This window comes from Hippoglossus stenolepis, chromosome 7, assembly GCF_022539355.2.
Source record: "Hippoglossus stenolepis isolate QCI-W04-F060 chromosome 7, HSTE1.2, whole genome shotgun sequence".
NCBI lineage: Eukaryota > Metazoa > Chordata > Actinopteri > Pleuronectiformes > Pleuronectidae > Hippoglossus > Hippoglossus stenolepis.
In genome coordinates this window covers 8285649-8298898 of record NC_061489.1, presented here as the reverse complement: position 1 = coordinate 8298898, position 13250 = coordinate 8285649, and the positions used below count along the sequence as shown (strand labels likewise).

The following is a 13250-nucleotide window of genomic DNA, read 5'->3' as shown; positions in this document are numbered from 1 at the left end:
AGCGCACAGCGCCAGCCGCGTGTATGTGTGTGTGCACTGGGGGCACTCGCTGTTGGCAAGCTGTCTGTGTATGTGTGCAGGTGTGTGTTTGTGTGTGTTTGTGTGTGTGAAACAGAGGAGAGGAGAGGGCCTTCTCCCCTGAAATCAATTAAGCGAGTACAGTTCTGTAGTAGTGGGGGTGAGAGGGGCACATCCTGTAGAGGGCAGCCCAAGACAGACAGCACCATCTGGGGCAGCAGGCAGGTTGACCCTGGGCTGAGACATGAAAGAAGCGGGGCACGGATAAGAAGAGAAGAGAGTACAAGTCAGCTTTAAATCACTCCTGTCTCCCCAGCCCATTCCCCCACCCCTTCCCCTCATCTGCCATCCGATACATCAGCCATGGAGCATCATTCTCACTCACTCACTCTCCCTCTCTCCCCCCCATCTCTCTTTATCTGTCCCAGGAGTGATAACCTGTCATACACAGGAAACAAAAAGAGGTAAGAACGATCTATCCCTTTGTCAGAGACAGGCGTATAGGGCCAAAGAGGAAAAGAATATCTCACATCTCTTGTTCCAAAAAGGTTGATTTATAGGCTTGTATTAAATAAAATCAGTGCCAGAGAGGGCCTCGCTGTAATGCAATTATTCTCTCTCTCTCTCTCTCACTCTTTCTTACATGCACACACACACACACACACACATGCACCTGTAGAGCCCCCCCTTTGGTCCATCAGACAGGGGAAGGAATTAGCTCTCTCCCTCATTTTCTTGGGGGGAGGGATGACCCCGTGTGATGGACAGCCAGGGTCAGAGTTTGTGTTGTGTTGGTCATAAGCTGAGTGTTGACAGCCCTCTCCCCACCACGCTGCAGTCTAACACACAGCTCCATTGATGACCAAACACTACAAGAAAGATTGAGTAATTGAATTACATCAACCACGGACATGGTAAAACACTATCATCTGTGCAATGTTGACTTTTTTTGAAGGGATCCCGTTGTTTATTCAGTATTAACAGAGGCACATACATCACTACAATATTTTATAAGTATGCTATTATGCCACTGGTAAAAGAAAGATTCAGATCGATTACCTTATCGCGGGAATGCCAATATTTAACAATACTAAATTGCAAATAAGATAATGTAACTATTAACAACAAAAATACTTTAATTATACTATTTAATTATCCTAATAACAGTGGTGGAGGAAGTATTCAGACTATTGATTAAAAATGGTAAATGATAAGAAAGTTATACAACAATTGAAGAAATACTACACCATGAGTAAAAGTCCTGAATTCCCAATAAAAGTTACTTGTCATATATTTAAAATTTTAGTCATTTTTAATTTTGAGGTAAAATTGTGTTTCTTCCTTTTTAAAGAAAAAAAACTTTAAAAACCCACTAGATTTGCTTAAAATACTGGACAGTGTTGTATGGTGTGTTTTTCTTCACCCACAGAAAAGCTCTTGTTCACATGACAGCCATGAAAAGTAAAAGTACGGATCATTCTAAAAGCCCTTTTGTAATATTATATTACATTATGACATTATTTCAGTGATGGATTGACTTGTAAGCAGTATTTCCATTGATTAAGATTTGTTTGTTTGATTTAATATTTTATCATTACATGTTTTAAATCAGTCTCCTAATTTCAATGTAAAATCGTAACCCAAAAATATATCTGTAGCTGGAGGGGAAAAAATGGAGAAAAGTTCTTATATCTACAATCTTTGATAAATGTAGAATAGAAGTAGCATAGTGCTGAAAAACCTGGAGTGTTGCAGCCCTCTCCATGTTACAGAAACATGCCTGTTTTTAATGAACATACAACATTGCTGAGTGCGAGAGCTGTCTAGGTCATTAACACTTTCTCTGATGAATGACGTGAGTGTGTGGCCCAGATGAAGCTCTTAGAGGAAACCACAACACACACACACACACACACACACACACACACACACACACACACACACACACACACACACACACACACACACACACACACACACCAGGTGCCAGGCCATATGTTAAAGATGTTTGTCGTACACTCATCTAACCCCTGCTCCTGTAAGACAGGGGTCTGTCAGGGAGCACATGCCTGTGTAATGCCCCAGTGACCCCTGTCCACGCACACGAGGACATGCAGCAAGGAGCATGAATACACACACACATACACAGAAACATGCAAATACAGGAAGGCTCCTCCAAGGTCCTGTCAACACGCCTGTGATCTAATGCTCCTGATCACAACATGGGCATTGAGAGGAGAGGCGAGGACCTTCACTATTCATGAGGCAGTGTCCGGCTAGATAGGGCAGTAGTGGAGCGCTTAATAACTGTTAAACTACCCTTGCTTTTCACATTACTCACTCAGTGTAATTCAATTTCAGCCACAGCTGGTTTCACTTTTAACTTTACAGCTGAGCCCAGTCACGTCCCACAATCTGACCTGATAAATAACCAGCTTTTATTGAGTTTGCAGGGAAAATAGCGTCCAGTATAAACCCGAGCAAGAGACGGAGCCGAACCCGAGCAAGGCTGGAGGGCATGAGGCCGAACAGGAAAAGGTGTTTGTGTGTGTGTGCAGGTTAGTAGTTGTGTATACATCCCAGTGCTAGTGAGCAAGTGTATGACTGCTATTATTAAGAGATAACTGACGTGTGTGTGTGTGTGTGTGTGTGTGTGTGTGTGTGTGTGTGTGTGGCGTGTGCAGTGTATGTTAATCTAATAAAGGTTAGAGTATATTTACACGTTCCGACTCTCCGCTGAGCTTCTCTCCTGTTTCAGGATGCCATTTCACATGATTGGAAACAAATGACTTCAGGATCAAATTTCCCTCCCTTTACTACCCGTCAATCACTCAGGAACGGCCCAGAAACTTTCCCTCCTCGTGTTATTACACAGTTGAATCAGCACAGTTTCCATGTTATTTCAGCCACCATCTTCAAGAGGATTATGTTGTACCCGTACCAAGCAACTCAACAAAACGAAGACACTAACACGCTAATGATCGACAGGCTGATTACATGTTAACCCAGTGGTCGTTAAAACTTTGGGGGTCTAGCAAGCTCTAAAGCAAGAGTGAAGACACAGTCTGCTCGGACGAGAAAGTCGAAAGGAAAAGTTGGAAATATACTAAAAATACCTTCCTTCTCGAGATTTAAATAAGAAGGGTGATAACCACGCTTACAATGACAGCATCTCTAAAGCTCACTAAAAAAACACGATGTCTCGCTTGTTTATCAAAAACAAGAACCACATTGTAACAATGACGGATGTTGTAGGTGCTCGGCATATTTCCAGCCGTCAGACAGAGCTAGGTTAGCTGTTGCACTTGTTTCCGTACAGATAGGAGAATGTTATAATTTTTTTAATCAAATTTTCTGCAAGAATGTCAATTTGTGTTTTTCCACAAAATGCCAAAAATGTTTCTTCCATTAAAAATAGGGTTTTAGATTGAAATTGCTGCCAATCAGCGACTATTTGTATTTCCTCGAAATGTAAGACAGCAAACAAACACCCCATGAAAAGAAAATCTATTTTGTTCTTTACTACTGCAATAAATTATTGTATTTATACATATTCTACAAGTGTGTGTGTGTGTGTGTGTGTGTGTGTGTGTCTGCATTACTACACTGAGAGTGGCAGGTGCAAAGTTCAGCTCTCCGGGTATTAAAGCAATTTGTCTAACTGAAAGATCAGGAATTAGCCGGGAGTTTCAAATGATTGTCCAACATCGGCAAACATGGAAATGACAGACAGTATCAAATAACCAGCACAGATTATGTCTGTCCGCAGACAAAGGCCAGGCTGTTGGATGGCGCACCTGACCGCTTGCTGAAACCCGGGCCATCCCCTGCCTGAGTTCCTCAATTAACTCCTTCCTGCTATTTCCACGTCCAGCGCGTATTAGTTCACTGCGATGCTCGGCCATGACAAGTAAATTGCTGTTTGGTTATGACCGTTTGTCGGGAAACAGGCCATTTCCCCCCGCTTTGCCTAAACCGCTGTTCCTAGCTCTGCTGAGGGAGAGAGTAAAGAGAGATGGAGGGAGGGATGGTGCTGGGGTTTGAGTCTGAGCTGAAGGCAGGAATTATCACATCAGCGGCTGAACGGGCGTGCCCCCTTTGCTAGGGACAAAAAAAACACAGCATTATGTTGGCCCACAGTAGTGAGGGGTTTTCATCCGGCACCGACTCCCTGTTCCTCATGCCACACTAGAATTTTCTGACAGCCGTCCACATGACTCCGAAAGTCAGCTCTTCACTCAGCAGTATTGATTTACTGTTGATCCTGGAACGAAGCTACAACAATGATGACACGACTGCTTTTAGTCCATCTCAGACTGCAAGGAGCCTTGTCCCAGTCCTGTTACAGACTGTGGCTAATAAAAGCCTCTACAGAATAACCGTTTCACCTCCATGCGTCCCTGATTAGTCCTATTATTGGTAATAAAGTACAGGAATGGAAACTGGCTGCCTGAATCCTGGCAGCTGTTGTTCTTCCCCTAAAAATCACAAAAAGACCTGATGAGCTCATGTTATTAGTCAGGGGTGGCCAAGTCTGACACTGGGATTCATCCGAGCTCGGGGCTCGAAAGAACTCAAAACACGCTTTTGTTCAGTTCCAGTGAATACCACTTGATTATTGCAACATAATGTCTTTCCCATCATTGGGGAGATATTCATCTCATCTTATTACAAAGCACCATCTGTCACTCAATAGCACTTGTGTGTGTATTTGTTTACTTTGCCATATACTATATATTCAGATCAGTAAAACAAGTTTCCTGTTTCACTTTGTGTACACATATGGTATGTGTATGAGAAAAGAACGTTTTGAATGCCGGTGTATGATCTGAACAAAAAATATGAAAAATATTTATTTTAATGGGCACTTATGGTCAGTTTAACAGTCATTCTCATTATATTACATACCTCAGGTAAGGTCCTATTACTGATGCTCTTTACGGCATATGAAGAAGTTAAGGCAGCAGAGGTTCTTCTGCGCCGTTAAGACACTGTGTTTTCTGTCGCAAATAAAAATCGACATCCTGCCTACATTTAGTCCACTGTTGGTGTTTTGGAGAAGAGCCGCTCACAATCTGCTTCAGGACCAGTTTTTGTGCTGTTGAATCCAACACTCTGTACAAATTAGTTTATAAATGCAAAAACTCCCCCAGAGTTCTCTGTTTGTTGGTCCTTAGAGTCTTGCACAAAGAGACAGAGCCCTCTCCAGTTTGTTGCAATAAGCTTTGGCTTCTCATTCTCAATGGGCCAGAGTCTGCAAGTGCGGTCCAGCTGTCAGAGGCAGTGGTTGGTGGTCGGGTGCCATGGAGACTGGCGCAGCAGACAGTCTGTGGTGTCCTCGGCGAGCTTGGCGTGCCGGGATATAGCTGCGAGTTGGGGGCTCAGGGGGAAGCTGTAGCGGTAAAGGCAGTAGGGGCCTGCAGTGTCAGAGAGATGCGGCAGGAGGGAAGGCCCCTGAGGGCTGAGGGGGCTGTGGAGGGGGATGAGGCAGGGGGAGCTCCCAGCAGATCCGTGAAGACAGTGGTCCCTGTAGTGGGGAAGTTTCTTTCCCTGCAGGGCCGAAAAGAGCGGGAGGTCTGCGAGCGGAGACGACGGGGGCAAGCCCCTCAGTCTGTCTGCTCCCAGGGAGGCGAAGGCTCTGCTGTGCAGTGGGGAGGTGCCGCCGGGCAAGGTGATGGAGGTCTTGCCATAGAGGGGGAGAGCAAGGGCGTGGAGAGCGGAGTCCTGGCAGGAGAGCGAAGAGACGGCGAACGGGTGAAGGGTCGGAGATGAGGGGTGAGGGAAGAGGCTCTTCACACCACTGGTCAGCGACCCTGAGCTTCCTGTAGAAGAATAAATCAGAAACATGAATCACAGATACACACACAAAAAAAACCTGAGAATGTATAAGAGCTGCAGCACAGCACCTTGGAGCTGTATGGTAAAGGGTTTGAAGTCCAAGCTGAGAGGGCTTCTCCAGGGATATGACTCCAATAAGCCATCCAACACCCCTCTGTAAACACACACACATACAGCATATACTGTAAAAACACTTGAAAATGTTATTCCAGGTTTTTAAATATTGGTTCGGAGAGGTGTGAAATCCTGCACGACGCACTTCAACTTCATTTGAAGGGTTTATGTGGCATCAGGTTTCAGTGGCTGAACCCTAAATCCCTCTCGGGTCCTTTAGTGAAATTCTTTCTGCGCTAAAGTAAGTGTTAGGCTGAGGGTTTCTGTACCTGTTCCTCCCTGGATCTCTGAAGCCCTTGGCGAACGGGTTCCTGTCGATCTTCAGTTTTGTGATCTGGCCCGTGAGAGAAGAACAGACATGGAGTTAGAAGAGTGGAGGTGTCAAACAGTGACACGTTAAGCTAACAATGAGCTCAGCTTTACTGCAGCGTAGAGGGTAGCAGAGCTCTCCCTCTGGGACTGCATCTCCCAGCAGCACCCAGCAGGGCCATCAGCCATGTCAAACAGGGTTCTTGGAGAAGGGCGTTCGAGGGTTGTACAGTTTTATATGGTGCTTTTACAGGGTTTGGAATTCAGCAGTCGGCCCAGTCGCAGCTTGTTACTGAGTTTCTGTAATAATAAGTTCGCTGATCGTAAACTGGGCCCTGATGAAAAGAGCTGGCAGTCCCCGCGGATGGCTCCGTTACAGGAGGAATGGCGGCCAACACTGGGGTCAGCTCCCCTGCACGGGAACACACACGCCCTCACTGAACAACTGACCCCGCTGAAAATCAGGACCCTGCAATTTATGATCTGGTTGAGACCACAAGCGAGTGGGCCTCCTCATCTTCACGATGTGGAGATTAAAACATTTTTATGAGAGGTCAAAGGTCCCTGAGCTGTTGACTGGATCATCATGGTGACTACTAAGTCGATGACTGAGACCTAACATCTGCTTTTTGAATATATTTTTTGCGACATAAAGAATTAAGAATATAAATGAGCAAAATCAAACACTCAGTCAACTATTTTTATTTGCGTCTACAAAAGTTCAGTTGTTTACAGTAAACTTCTGAACAAATATGTCCTCAGTGCACACAGTTTCTCAACCCCAGCATTTTACTATTTTGCAGGATGATCCTGTTCCAGTGAGTGTTACCTGTTGGTTCTGATAGGCCGTGACCGTGGTGAACTCGGTCTCCGGGAATGAGAAGCTGTGCACTCCTTCAGCAGGCAGCGACTGGATCTGAGACAAGTCCATCCGAGGGTCGTGCCGTATGATGTGCACCCGGGGCTTGTACTTATGCATCGACTGAAGAATAATCTGCATCGGGAGAGGAAAATGAAATTTAAAATTCTGTCTGTTGGGCCTCTATTATGTCAACATCTGAAAGAAGAGATGCAGGGACAAATCTAAAAGGTCTCCAGCCAACAATTGTTTATATCATCAGTGAGTCTGAAGATTGTATTTTTCAATCAGTCATTTGATCTATAAAATGTGATATCCTACAGCAAAACTATGTGATGTCGTCAAATGGCTAAGCACAGACTTTACTTTAATACAGCACTTTACTGCATTAAACAAATAAAGCAAAATGCTGATAGTTGAGAGGCTGAAAAACTGAGAATATTTGGCATTTTGCTTTAAAAGTTTGATAATAATAATGTCTTTAACAATATTAATGTTTTGATCAACTAACAAAATGTTTGTTTGTCAATTTTGGAAAAAGGGTAAGTTTCAAATCATTTTAAAGATATAAGGACAACAAATATGGGGAAACGCCTGTTATTAAGTTTCTACTGTTATTAAATCTGAAAAGTGATAGGCCTAATGCAACATAGCATATTACAAATATAACTACACACAGTGTGATCAGTGAAAACAAAATAATATGCTGCTTAATAACATAACCTCAGCTATTGAGTACAACTACAGCAAGAACTGAAATGTGCTATTTAACAATTAAATCAACAAAAGCCACCAAATGCCATTCACATAACATATTCATGAGAAATATCAATTTAATAGAAAATAACATGATTTGAGGTTGACTTTACTATATAAACTAAACAATCAGGTTTGCCTGAGGCAACCGATGACAGCAAAAGAACATAATTAAAAATAAATAATGTGTCAATGTATTTAAATAAATAAATTAAAATAACGTAGTTCTGTAGTGCGTTATCATTATTCTAATTTGTTAAAATTAATACATTTGTACAATTAATGTATATATATATATATATATATATATATGCTAATTATAAACTGTATCAATATCTGTCAGTTTCAAAAAGGTTTCAAAACTCTTCTCTATAATTGTTTAAATCCAAAATGAGTTGACGAAGTCAGTTTCCATGATCTGAACTGACCACAACAACATGATGGGTTGTCAGGCTGTTTTAGTGAAGCAGGTTTCAGCTCCACAGAACAAACACTGTCTCTACATTCCTTCATCGTATAAAACGAATCCTCCACACACAGTACGATCTATATTCAGTGGTGGTTTTATAAACAGGAGGATCAAGTCAAAAGCCTCCTTCAGCCCCTCAGTCACCACATCTTTCACATCTGCCCATGAGTGAACTTTTACAGGAGGTTGTTGAGCAGAGAGGGATTTCCACTTCCTTTATCCCTGAAAGACATACAGACTTTCCTTCCTAAAGAATCATCCAACACAGTTTCAGATCTGACAGCAATCTGAGCAGGACTGTGTCAGACTCTGGTGCTCTACCATACCATTAAGTGATTAGTTATCTTCTTATGTGAACCCAATGGCACTCAGATTATCAGAAATATATTTAACTTGTTGAATCAAAATTTGAAACAGTGTTTTTTTAAACCATGTCTCACCTGTGGGCCTACTACAGCCCTTAAGTATTTTCTGCTGGACAGAAAAGAGTAAGCATCATGTGCTCAGATGTGTTACCTACATGTCCCTTATCGTCCATCTCATTGTTGGTGAGTTTGACCCGGTCGAAGCTGATGACCTGACGCATCCACGTCTCTCCTGCGCACGGCGAGTCCGGGTGCACGTAGAGCCGGGGAGAGATGCAGGAGTGGTCCGTGTTTCCAGCCACCATCCACTGCGAGCTGTGGTACACATACCTGCAGGGGAATAGGCATTCATGTAAATGTACAGTTATATGCACACAGAGATATGATAATTAAATATACACACCTGTAGCGTTTGGAGTCCACGGGCATGACGTCCATCGCGATGTAATACTGCTGGCACGGGTCCAGATTGCGCACTTTTACGCGTACCGAGGGAAACATCCTCCTAAAGGGATGAGAGGGAGAAGAGCTGGAGCTTAATTTAAATGATGACGTGTTTCAATTAATTATATTCTTTTTGTTTTGAAATCTTCTGTTAAATTAGTAGAAGTGGGCTGAACACACTTTTCACATCGCAAACCGAGTCAGAAACTGGTCAGGTTAAAACCCGAGGGCAGAAACTTTGCTGCGCGCAGTGGCCAAGTTCAAGGGAAGGTTCAGGGACCTCGAGGAGCCATCAGGGCATCTTCGCTGCCGAGATTTATAGCGTGTGTTCGCGGTAATTGAATAAACGGAAGCTAGATTTCAGCGAGTGGTTATGTCCCAATAACTCATTGCTTGAGAAAAACCACAGACGGGGACGCACATGCGGCTACCTATCAGACCACAAATGAATTCCTTTGAAACGGAAAGATAAAGTTAATGTAATCGAACTAGAATATCTCCCATGCATGTCACAAGATTTCATTATGTAATTAATAGTCCGGTATGGGGTAATATAGCTTCAATTTCTAATGGTCCCTGGAAAATAGAGTTTAATTAAGTTTGACAAAATGTAATAACCTTACTTTTAACAAAGGACAGGAATTTGTCTCAGAACCCATCATGTGCTCTGTTCTTTCTGTAGGCCACAACGCACTTTTTAAAATGCCACACTCTCGAGACAAATAGGACACGAAACACATCTCAGGTCTCCAAAAGCCTGTGTGTTAAATGTGCATGTGCTCAGTAAAGCAGAAGGTTCAGCCGCTCGCTCACTGCGCTGTCTGCGCCTTCAGAGCCGCTTCACACAAGCACCTGTGTCCACATGTAGTAAATATCATATCACATCTCATAACCACTCTGTCTACTGTTTCATATATGACACACACTAGAACACATGTAATCATAACGCATGGCAAATAAATGACTTAAAGGTCACAGTGGTCTAAGCGGCGCGGCCCTCGAGTCTGGGGCCTGCTGTTATATATTGATAAATAGTAGGTGAAGAAATCATATATAAAAAATAATAATAATAATAAAAAAATCGTATATATAATCTAATTAATAAAATATAAGAAAATGTCAGTGACAGTTTAAGACATTTTAGATAATTATCATAAGCCTGTATGAATGGGCCCAGTAATTTTTGTGACAAGGTTATTTCTGCTCTCGCTCCCTGGATATAGGGTAAAATAATTTGGAGCGCTGAAGAAGAACAAGAAGAAGAAAAGGAAAGAAAACCTAAAAGCTTAAGAAGTTTTCTCTAATCTGTGGACATCAGTTCAGTGTGAACCCAGTTTTCTCTTGACCAGACCTTCCAGCTTTGGTGATGATCATCTCGGTGCCGATCTCGTAGAATCTCTTCCACAGCTCGGAGCCCTGCAGCTCGACCCGGACCTCTCTGTCCGCCAGGCAGCTGCCCTCCTTCGGCTTGTTCTCCGCTCTGTCCGGGTCAGCCTCCTCGGGCCCGGACCCGGCAGTCTGTCTCTGCGGCTCACATGAGGTCTCCTCTGGCCGTCGCTTAAGCGTTGAACCTGCTTTCTTCGTCTGACTGACTGGACACCCATGCAGGCCTGAGGTGAAAGGTTCAAAGAAATGAGATGTGAGTGAGTGAGATGTAGAGAAAATGAGAAGAAGTAATTCATGCATTTTGTTTTATAAAATCACTGATGATTTGATGCAGTTTATTTAACGTTTCGATCCTAATAGGTTGTCGATATTACCCAAATACTGTTTTTTTAAAAAGGGAAAAAAGAATCGTTTCAGCAACTACATTGGAGAGCATTTACAAATCTTTCTATGATTTAATTATATCATTTTGTCTTTTAATTGGTAAATACAAAATATTGGCTAATTTGAAAATTATTTGATTGCAAAATATAGATCTGTGGTCGTGCGTTGTATTGTTTCATCTTGTGCGTAAAATGAATGGATGCAAACGCAGCTTTAGATGATCTCTAAAAATCCGGCACGAGTTTCCTTCTGTCTCACCGGTGCAGATGCTCCCGTCGTCGCCGGTGTCTGCAGCCGAACTTGACTCGTGTCCCTCCGACACTTTCCTCCTCTTGCAGGGCTTCCCCACCAGCGCCTCCACCGAGAACGCGTGAGCCCGGGAGCTCAGACCCTGCATCTTGGCGGAAGATCCCGTCGTCCTGCGAACCCTTTTATCCGTCTGAACTTTGATTTCGTCCCGCACTGTAAGCTCGGTGTCCCTGCAGCTCATTCAGGGCAGGACGGGACAGACCAGGCAGCAGCAGCACCTAAGGGAGCCACTCTTCTCCGTGACGCTGCGTAATTGATCCGGTGCGTTCCCATGCGTTCTCCAAGACGCGCACCTTCATCCAAAATCCTTGATTACTGGCACGCCTCTCCCCTTCACCACAATATTTCCCTCTCTTCCCCTTTATCCGTTCCTGTGTCTCCCCTTTCCTCTCTGTTTGGTAGAAGGCTTGTTCCTCTGGTTCCCCTCTGCGCGTCACAGAGAGGGAGGGAAAAGCGCAGCATGCATTCCTGCACATGGGCCTGCGCTGCAGAAAAAAGAAAAAATCCATCCTCCAAATTATCCATCCTTACCTCGACCTTAAAATCTGATTGTCTTGAAACGAATAAGAAAACAGTCTCACTACATGAGTCAAAATATACTCAGGCTAAAGTCATCAAGTTATTTTACTTTAATCATATCAGAGCTTAGAAGCACCGCAAATGACTTATCAGTATCCACAGGTGACAGCTGATTAAACACAAGTGAATCGCGTTAATTTGAAAGAAAATAAAAAAGTTAAATTATCGAATACATTATTCATTGAGATTTGATAAATATTCAATACAAATATATGTTTTGCTCGATCCCAGTGGCTTTTACGCGTGTAGGACAACCAGCACCATGTGATGAGGTGACCTGCACAAAGGTTGTTTTTATTTTAGGTTCGTTCCTCTTTGTAATATTATGCAACTCCAACCAATTCCTTCCCAAACGTGTGGAAGAAAATGAATGAATTAATATGAATTCAACGAACTGAGTGAATTTGTGTATTTAAAGCACGTTTTCTCTTAGGCCACTCTTTTGCAGAAACAATCTGCCTGATTGTTTCCCATGATGCTTCCCTCCATTTGGACAGCGCATAGATAAATACAATGAACATTTCAGAGCACCAGAGGGGGAATCGAGGCACAAATATTTAAGTCTGTTAATTCAGACCATCTGGAGAAAGTAAAATATCTCCACCAAACTCGCTGCGTTGCTGTTGAAGCTAACATTTCCTATATTAATTTGCAGGCTTTTCCTTAAAGCACACGCTTGTCTCTCGCTCCTCCGGCATAGAAGTGGGATCTTTTCTTTTTTCTTTCTCTCTTTCTTTTTGCGGTGCCCACTGAGGGTGTGCGCCAGTCTGGATTTCATAAGTGCGGAGATCAGATGGAGTTTGGCGCACTTGGAGGGGGGAACTGGGCAGTAATGACAGCTCGGGATTATTACATTACTGCTCGACATGAAATGGATCCGCTTTACACAAATACAAGTCATCGAAAGGCTCTATTTAAAATGTTTTTTAATCACATGATATAATTGCTGTGAGGAGAAAACAAATGAGGGCTGTGTTTACGGCACGGTTGGTTTGGTGGGTGATGGAAATCTCTGACAACAGCCTGGAAATGGAGAACTATGACCAACCGGAATCACATGTTCTCATGTCATCATAACCTGTTTCAGGTCCACGGCCTGGATTTGTGTTTATCCTTCTTTACTTGTCGTTTTCTTTCAGTACTGTAGTAAAGTGCATCATGGCGCAGTGGGAGGGAAACGCACCCGAAATAGCGGCGCACTGTGCGTCTTCGTGCGCGCCAGTCCATGGTGCTGTCTCCTGTTGAAATATAAGACAGAAGAAAGTGATAGAAATAGCCTGCATATAGTTTCCTCTCCACACACGTTGGAGAGACTATTTTTCCACGTCGCCTTCAGCAGTCAGCTCATAAATCTTCGTCACGGGATTATGGGATGTCAGCCGAGTGATGATGGGCGCGAACTGGCCTCGCCTTTGCTCTG

The 13250-nt window shown here is 43.4% G+C and overlaps 1 protein-coding gene across 1 annotated transcript; it reads right to left on the bottom strand.

Moving 5' to 3' along the window:
• Positions 1-4840: 4840 nt before the first annotated feature.
• tbx22 (T-box transcription factor 22) lies at positions 4841-11647 on the bottom strand. Its single transcript, XM_035161612.2, has 8 exons — positions 11201-11647; positions 10524-10782; positions 9132-9233; positions 8884-9058; positions 7109-7273; positions 6240-6304; positions 5925-6010; positions 4841-5840 (listed from the first exon to the last, which is right to left on the bottom strand). The coding sequence occupies exons 1-8, from the start codon at positions 11430-11432 to the stop codon at positions 5293-5295; spliced, it is 1632 nt and encodes a 543-aa protein (XP_035017503.1). The 5' UTR covers positions 11433-11647; the 3' UTR covers positions 4841-5292.
• Between the last annotated feature and the right edge of the window lie 1603 nt (positions 11648-13250).

Bases quoted from the DNA above. Each gene is read 5' to 3' on its own strand.
- tbx22 (XM_035161612.2), bottom strand. From the start codon at position 11,432: ATGAGCTGCAGGGACACCGAGCTTACAGTGCGGGACGAAATCAAAGTT. The intron at 9,234-10,523 runs GTCTGGTCAAGA...TCATCCCTTTAG, and splicing joins ATCATCACCAAAGCTGGAAG to GAGGATGTTTCCCTCGGTAC. The intron at 5,841-5,924 runs GTGCTGTGCTGC...ATTCTTCTACAG, and splicing joins CTTTACCATACAGCTCCAAG to GAAGCTCAGGGTCGCTGACC.